The sequence below is a fragment of the Lactuca virosa genome, chromosome 5 (genome assembly GCF_052849685.1).
Source record: "Lactuca virosa cultivar CGN04683 chromosome 5, Lactuca_virosa_CGN04683_v6, whole genome shotgun sequence".
Taxonomy (NCBI): Eukaryota; Viridiplantae; Streptophyta; class Magnoliopsida; order Asterales; family Asteraceae; genus Lactuca; species Lactuca virosa.
Window position 1 is genome coordinate 330,463,966 of NC_136430.1, and position 8,238 is coordinate 330,472,203.

Consider the following 8,238-nt stretch of genomic DNA (forward strand, 5'->3'; position numbering starts at 1 on the left):
ATCGGTCATTCATTGCTTGGGCAGAGTCTGATTGCTCTGTTTAGTTTGCTTATGCAATTAAATATTTATCTCTGCCTCTGATTTTTTGTGTTATCGGGTTTAAATTTATCTCTGCCTTCGATTATTTTTGTATTATTGAGTTTAAAGTGAAGGATTCTATCAGTAAACTTCATCCCTCGTACATACATGAAAAATTATTTGGCAAACTGAAGTTGGATTTTGTTCATACACATTTGCATTTTGATCAAAACATGACCCAAAATTACAACTTCTTTATCCACGTCATTAATATGTTACAAAGTTGTAACAAAATCGTATAGCTTTTCATCAACATGCAGCCAACATAACTTTGATTCCAATAGGCAATAGCCACAAGGCATACTAAAAAGAACCACGTGGCAATTTTTCTTCAAACCCATTAAATAACTACCAATCATTTGGTTCTTATAAATATAACTAGAGGCCACCAGCAGCCACCAGGAACTTCTGTTTGCTTACTGGTTCCTCATGCAATGCAACAACCTCATTCACCTTTTCAAACAGCTCCTCAAGCTTATTCACACCATATCTTTTACAATCCAGTGTTTTTTTGTATCTTTGCTGATATATTTCCTCAAAACAACTTAACAAAATCTTACAAGAATAACTCACGAGTATCTCCTGCAACTCATACCTAAACTCATTCAGAATTTCAACACTCTGTTCTTCAACAACCACTCTTTCATCATCATCAAACTCATCATCATCAGAAGATCCAACACCCTGCTTCCCTTTCTTATCATCCTTTATGGTGCCCACTATTGAACATTTCTTGAGTAACACAACCTTCTTTTGTCCATGTCCTTCAACACAAATCACATCACTCATCTTTTTCAAAAGATTCACGAGTTTCCCACTTCCATACTCTGAAACATAAAGGGGTCTCCCGAAACTTTTCTGGTATTCAGCAGGAAGACGTGCAAGAGGTAAACTTCCACCGGAATGTTCTAGAAGCTTCATTAGTTGACCTTTCAAACCAATCAAATCTCCAGGCTGGACCCACATCACATTATTCGAATTCGATGCAGATGGAAGACTATATGATTTTGATAAATTGTTGCATTCAGGAAGTGAAATCCCTTTATATACAATTGCTTCTTCTTCATTTTTAGCTTCATCTATGTTTTTAACATGAGATCTTGAAGGTGTCACAAAGCCTTTTCCACGAACCAGAGCATGCCAATCCCAGACATAACTACCAGCATTACTCAAAGCAGAAGAAACAGAAACACCAACCCTAGATGGAATCACAAGAATCACAGTGTATCCACGTTGACCAAGGACATGAAGTGCAGGAGAAAAGTCAACATCACCTGAAATCAGCATGATGGAAGAGGGTGGAGGATTATCAAGAGCAAAGAGAAACATGTCAACTAATATTGCTTTATCAGCAGCATCTTTTCTTCCATTTGGAACATCTATGAGCTTCACTCCAGTTCTTTGACACCCTTCTCTTAATCTTCTAGGGAAGCCATTAAAGTCTCCATATGCAGAGAACATATTAACAGCTCCTTTGATTATGGGGTGGACACGTAAGGCCATTCTAATATTACCTGCAACATCTTCTGGACGTATGTCATTGGGAACAGGACAGTTTTCCATGTCCCAGAGTATAGCAATTGGACCATCTAATGAGTTTATGTTTTTCATTAACATATGTGGTTGATGTTGTTCCATGGATCCTGAAGATAATATTAAAGCTGATGTCATTCCATTCGCCATCAGTAGCTCACAGAAGCTTCAAGCTACCTGTACAATGCAAACATGGAATATCACCAACATTTTTCAATGTGAGATCAATTGCTAAAGCTTTTTAATTGTTGTAATCAGGGAAGAGTACCCGAAAAGCTGAAATTGATGATTCTTTTGATACCAAAATCAAAAACCTGGAATGCTTATTATCTAGCAAATTAAATTGAAATTCATCAACAAACAAGATAGACGAATTTCTTAACAAAAATGTTTCCAGGTTCTTCGAACTATAAAATTAAACAAATCAAGAAAAGACAAAAGATCGGCAAATAAATTTATTGACGGAAGAAGTATTCATCCAATCAATTAAGGAAACGAAAAATTAGACACATCAAATATACTCAAAGTGACAGCAACTGAACTTAAAAAGACAGTCATGATCAATCAGCTGCCGCATGAATGCAATTAGGACGATCAACAGAGTAAACCCTACGAATTAAAGATCTCAACCTAAAACCGTGATATATGTAAAAAGAATTATGCAACCGAATATACAGATAGAGGTGTTGGTACCTGACGAAGTGGGAAGTTTCTTCCGATTGTGGATTTTGGGAGGAAACGAATAGATGAATTAGTGGTGCTGATCGGTGTACAGCGATTAGTAGAGTCCGATGACGACGATGGTAATGACGGTAACGGAGTATTTTCGTACCAAAATCGAGGAATTATTGTCGAAATTTGGTACTGACCGCCACAATATATACACACAACCGACATAGTGTTATGTTCCGTAGTTCTTGTTTTATTAAAGGGAAAATGACTCTGTAGGTAATTAACTTTTGCGTTTGTATTCATTTGGTCTCTTTTCTTTTTTTTTTGTATTCAATATACCATCGAACTTGTTGTTTGTGTTCACCATAACCCTTATGACCGGCTTTTGACCTGTGATAGCCGGTCAAAGGGTTATGGTGAACACAAACAACAAGTTCGATGGTATATTGAGTACAAAAAAAGGGACCAAATGAGAACAAATGCAACAGTTGGTTACCCTCCTGAGTCATTTTCCCCGAAAAGTTAAATGAAATTAAAGTTGCAAAATTATCAAAGACTGCAACCTTCTTTGGCTATAACGTATATGAAGAGCGTTTCAGAGTGGTAACTTCGTTAAAACATGGTCTATGTTATGCTTACTGTGGTTAGCTGTCAACACTTCTCTACAAAAGGATATGACTGTGTATGAGAGGTATATTTATCAGCATAAACGTTTACCTCAAGGTATATTATGGTGATGTGTCTACAAAAGCAGCATGATATTGTACATATTGATGTTGTATCTTATCCCATGAATTCGATCTTAAAGCTAAGTAAACTCAAAAATCATAGCACTTGTGATTTCACTCGTTTGTAGACTTGTCTAGAATCCATGATACGATAAATCATTTGATTGGAAATGTAAATGTAGTCATGAAATGCGCATGCTTAGTCAAGATTCCCCTAATAAATATTCAAGTGCATTACAAAGTTGTACATGTATGATTAATGTTCTTTCGTGGGCTATGTTTTGAAGAGAAGCAATAATGAATCTCATAAAGTCATTAATATCAGTAGGAGATGACGTGGGATTTGTTGTAAATGAGTAAAGGAAAAATGAATCTGGAGAGTAACCAACTGTTGCATTTGTTCTCATTTGGTCTCTTTCCTTTTTTTTGTACTCAATATACAATCGAACTTGTTGTTTGTGTTCACCATAACCCTTTGACCGGCTATCACAGGTCAAAAGCCGGTCAAAAGGGTTATGGTGAACACAAACAACAAGTTCGATGCTATATTGAATACAAAAAAAAATGGACTAAATGAGTACAAACGAAAAAGTTAATTACCCTCAAAAGTCATTTTCCCTTTATTAAAAGACAAAATTGCAAAAATGTCTATTTTTGTCCAAAAAAAGTTTGGTAGTTAGTAGTCCAATTTTGTATATTTTATATGGTTTTGGTATTTTTTTTTAGTTTCGATCCATATCTCAAAATATTATTAAAAGAGAAACCTTATGACATTATCTTAAATAATCTGGACCATTGATTGTATTTCAATCTTATTTTTTCCACCCTTAGATCAAATTGCTGACTATCATATTCCTCATATGAAATGTATTTTATTCCAATAAATGTTTTCCAATCGTCAAACAATAACTTACATTCGTTGAAATGGAATGTATTTAATTCCAATAAAAGCTTTTCATATTTTAAATCTTGAATTTCCGGTTATGAAGATTTTAATATGGTCAATTTTAAAAGCATATTACTAACAAACCATTTCAATCAAGACATTAATATCAACCATTAATATAAATCCGTTTATATTAGTAAACCATTAATATAAAATATATTTTTATTAGGAAATCAATAATACAAAAAATCATATTCAAATTATCACATACATATACGATTCATCCTTCAATCCGCGGTTCATACTTATTTTCAATCGTTTCTTTTCTTCAAACTTTCTCCTACAACATCATTTTTATTGCTTATAACTTCCATTATCATTCTCTGCTTCAAACATTCGCTCTTGTGCACTAGAAGGTCAGTAACTTCTTTCGTTTTTTATATTTTTTTCGATTATTTTTTTGTTCCTATATCAAATATATGTATTCATATATTTCGATTTTCTTTGTCACAAATTACATGAAATCAGTTAACTATTTTTCTGAAACTTTTCAAATAAATAGGAAAATATATTACGTACCTTTAACAAAACATAAATTAACTATCTTGGGAACTGACATTAATCACGAAAATGTTACTTTTATATATTAGAGATGATTATGATTTTTTTTTAAATTTTTATGTCATAAGAATCCGGTTAATTTTGGCATGATTTTAAAATATCATTGAAATTATTATGTTTTTGTATATCATACCAACCTACTTTTTTATCTTTATATAGTAACAATAAATTTTATAAATTTACACAACAAATATAAATATTTCGAATTTTGTAATATTATTATACCTTACAAAATACAACTCCCTCCAAAATAATTTTCGCCATTAATTTCATCCATAATTTCACCAAATTCAAATTTGTATTTTTTTTATGTAAAAATTTTTAATGATCCTGATTTTTTTCCTCCACAAGTATATCAAGCATTTACGTCTTAGATAAAGTTGCCCCATTATAATTATTACTTTCCAAAAATATATCCGTTTAATAAGTCATTGATTTAATGAAGGATGTAAATGTTAATTAAAACGGGATATATATTTCATAATTATTACACGAGTTTATTAAAAAAAATCAATATCAAGGTGTAAACATTAAGCATTTTTAAAGTGAAATTTCAGAATACATACAAACGATGATGTTGTACAATGAAATATAAAACTGAATAGACTGAAAAAAAAACTATTAAGACAGTCAATCTTGAAAATAACATAGTTATGTAAAATTATAAAGTAAGATAAAAACTATAAGATATTATGAGATTTGTAAAAAGTACAATTAGTAAAAAGCGTTACGATTATTAGAAAAAAATAAGACCGTTAAGATTAATAAAAATACAATATATAAACTAAATTATCACAATAGTAATGAAATGTCATTATTTGATATTTCATATAATTAAAAGATATACCAAAATTACATTGATGATATACTAAAATTATTCAAAGTTACGCCAAAACTAATGCAAAATTCTTGCGAACACCAAATAAATAAGAACAAACATAAAAGTTAGCACTTATATTCATAATCAATTTAAAATAAACCAAACATGATTTAGAAAAGAATCTTCATTGATGATATACTAAAATTAAATCCATATAACATTTAACATTCTATAAATTATATTATATGATTTTATTTGAATAAATGAAACAGTTGTCAATATTTAATGCAGTGGAAAAAACGGTATATTGGTTATCAATATATATTTAAATTAGGTAACCTTATTATGGAAAGAACGTCTAATTAAAATGCTTATAATTATATAACAATATCATAACTATATGAGACGAGGAAAGTCGTTCAACTAATAAAACAAAAACTGTTGTCTACAAATAGGTCATTCAATGATTATAGATATTTATCGTTTTCAATGTATTTTCTACACATTTCAATAATACCAATAACCATATTTTTTTTATAATCATTATGCAATATCTGTAGACAATTATATGTTTTTTATGTGTTTCCCGCATTTAACGCGGGCTATAATCTAGTTCTACATGAAATGATAAATATGTTCTTAAATAATTTTTTTAATTTCGTTAATTATTTTATTATTATTCTAGTTTTTTTTTCTTTTTAAGATTGGCAAATCTACACTGCTTCAGACTCCTAAACTACTCCTAATACCACATATATCTCCAATGAGACTTGAACCTTCAACCTCTAGGAGGGAAGGCAACACCCGGTACCGCTGGGCTAGAAGCCCTTTGGTTATTATTATTCTAGTTAGAAAAAAAAAACTCACCATGCATTCCAAGAGTCAAATATTTTCCTATCCATTTCCCCTCTTCAACCACTAGCGCGGGTCGCCTTCTCTGCCGCCACCAGCATCTAACAATGTCACCCCTTACCCTTCGTTCAAAACATTAATCATCCATACCCTTGCCGACGACCATTTAATTTCCTTCCATATTTCATATCCGACAACCACGAATCGTCCCCCTAAAGATCCACCATCGTCGTTGAACCCACATACCAGACAACTCTACATGTCGGACCACTGTCATTGTCAGACCACCTCCGCCACCGAACCCTAGCGGAATCTGCCCGCCATCCAGGTTCTACCCTTCATCTTCTTCGACCTTTGTACCAACAAAAGAATAAGACAAAAAGGCAACGAAAACCTTAGGCTTGCCCTTAGTCGATTGAGATATCTACTCGTCGGAGTCCAGATGTAGAGTGTACCTTCTCGGTCTAGATCGAAGCTTATCATAGTTCATGTAGGATAGTGGTGGCGGCGTTGACCGGTGGTAGTTGTAACACCAGCAAAATTAGGTCAAAAATAAATTTGTTCAGTAACCATAATTGAGTATACTAAGTGGTAGATATCGTAACTAGGTTTCCAAAAATATAAAGAACACTAAAATTCGAGTTATAACGAAGAAGTTATGCAGATCGAAGATACACGACAATACCGGTAAAACACTGTTAAGCATAAAACGAGAAATTTCAATAAAATAATTTTCAACCTTAGGTGTCTAAATGAAAGTCGTAGATATCCCAAAACCGTGAACATACATAAAAAGAACGCCCAAATCTGACTTCATATAAGGAAGTTATGATTTTTCGAAGTATCGGACATAGCAGTAGACAACTAAAAACTCGAAATCGAGATCGAGCGACTTTCTGCCAACATGACCTAAACGAGAATCGAAGATCTCATCAATCGTATTACAACGGTAAAAAGTCTGACGAAAACGGACATCGGACGAAGAAGTTATGGATTTCTAACAGAGTTTTCCTGTCCCGGCCTACTAAAAATAATATATTAAAAATAAAGTCAAAATTAGCCAACAGAGTCTAAACGAGAGTTGTAGAGCATAATCTCACCTACGCGTGGATATAAAGAACGTCGAAAACGGAGTTCGTATGCGAAAGTTATGAATTTCTGAAGTTCAGGCGCGAAACCCCAAAACTGTCAGTGTTCACGACGTGAACTGACTTCTGACACCTTCTGGACCTTGACAGACGCAAGTTGCGATGACGCACCTGATGACGACTGAACTCACGACGTGAATATTTGAGATTCACGACGTGAACCCAGAAAATTCACCCTATAAATAAGGATTGAGGGCAGCCGGCTTTGGTTGTTCATTTCCATCCTTTCTCCTACTTCTACTATGTGTTAAGCCTCCCGAGACCACCCCGAAGCCCCGATAGCACCTCTAACACACGACGCAAGTCCCGAAGATCCCGAGAAACTTGCTTCTTTTCAGTCGAAGTACTGCCCGAGTTGAGTCTCGTCTTCTTCAACTCACCACTTCTATCAAGTGAGTTCATACCCCTACAACCACACTTTAAATGCTTTTTAAATGCTTTTGAAACACTTTTATGGGGGGGGGGGGGGAATACAAGTAAACACACGGTTAAAAATCGTGTGAAACACCAATCTTATGCTATACTTTTCGTACTGTTATTTTAACTATCATATAAAGTTGTTATCATGCAAAACACCTCACAACACAACTTTATCCCCTTGGGATACAATATGTTTTATAAATAGAAATATGTTTTATTTATACGTTTGCATACTACATCATATCAAGGGTAACCATTTCAACTATAACATGATGCTTTTACAAGAGAACTCAACTCATCATTACGCCTTTGTAACACGGTAGAAAAGGAAATCATTTCATACACACGATTTTTCATCATATTACTCGTGAACTTGTTGTTAGCAATCATGTGATGTCATATGGCTTTGTTTGTACCAAACGAAAGTCCCCACCTATAACCAGAGTGTCTTGGAGGGAGAGCGTGACAAGTGTGTATAGA

At 33.5% G+C, this 8,238-nt stretch overlaps 1 protein-coding gene across 2 annotated transcripts; it reads right to left on the reverse strand.

The window, feature by feature from the left end:
• Positions 1–183: 183 nt before the first annotated feature.
• LOC145116222 (uncharacterized) lies at positions 184–2,491 on the reverse strand. 2 transcript variants are annotated; one of them, XM_079052587.1, is made up of 3 exons: positions 2,305–2,491; positions 1,880–1,941; positions 184–1,788 (listed from the first exon to the last, which is right to left on the reverse strand). In XM_079052587.1, exon 3 carries the CDS (start codon positions 1,759–1,761, stop codon positions 457–459), a length of 1,305 nt encoding a protein of 434 aa, XP_078908713.1. In that variant the 5' UTR covers positions 1,762–1,788; positions 1,880–1,941; positions 2,305–2,491; the 3' UTR covers positions 184–456. The 2 variants fall into 2 exon arrangements, with proteins under 2 accessions (XP_078908713.1, XP_078908712.1); XM_079052586.1 differs by lacking the exon at positions 1,880–1,941.
• Positions 2,492–8,238: the final 5,747 nt, after the last annotated feature.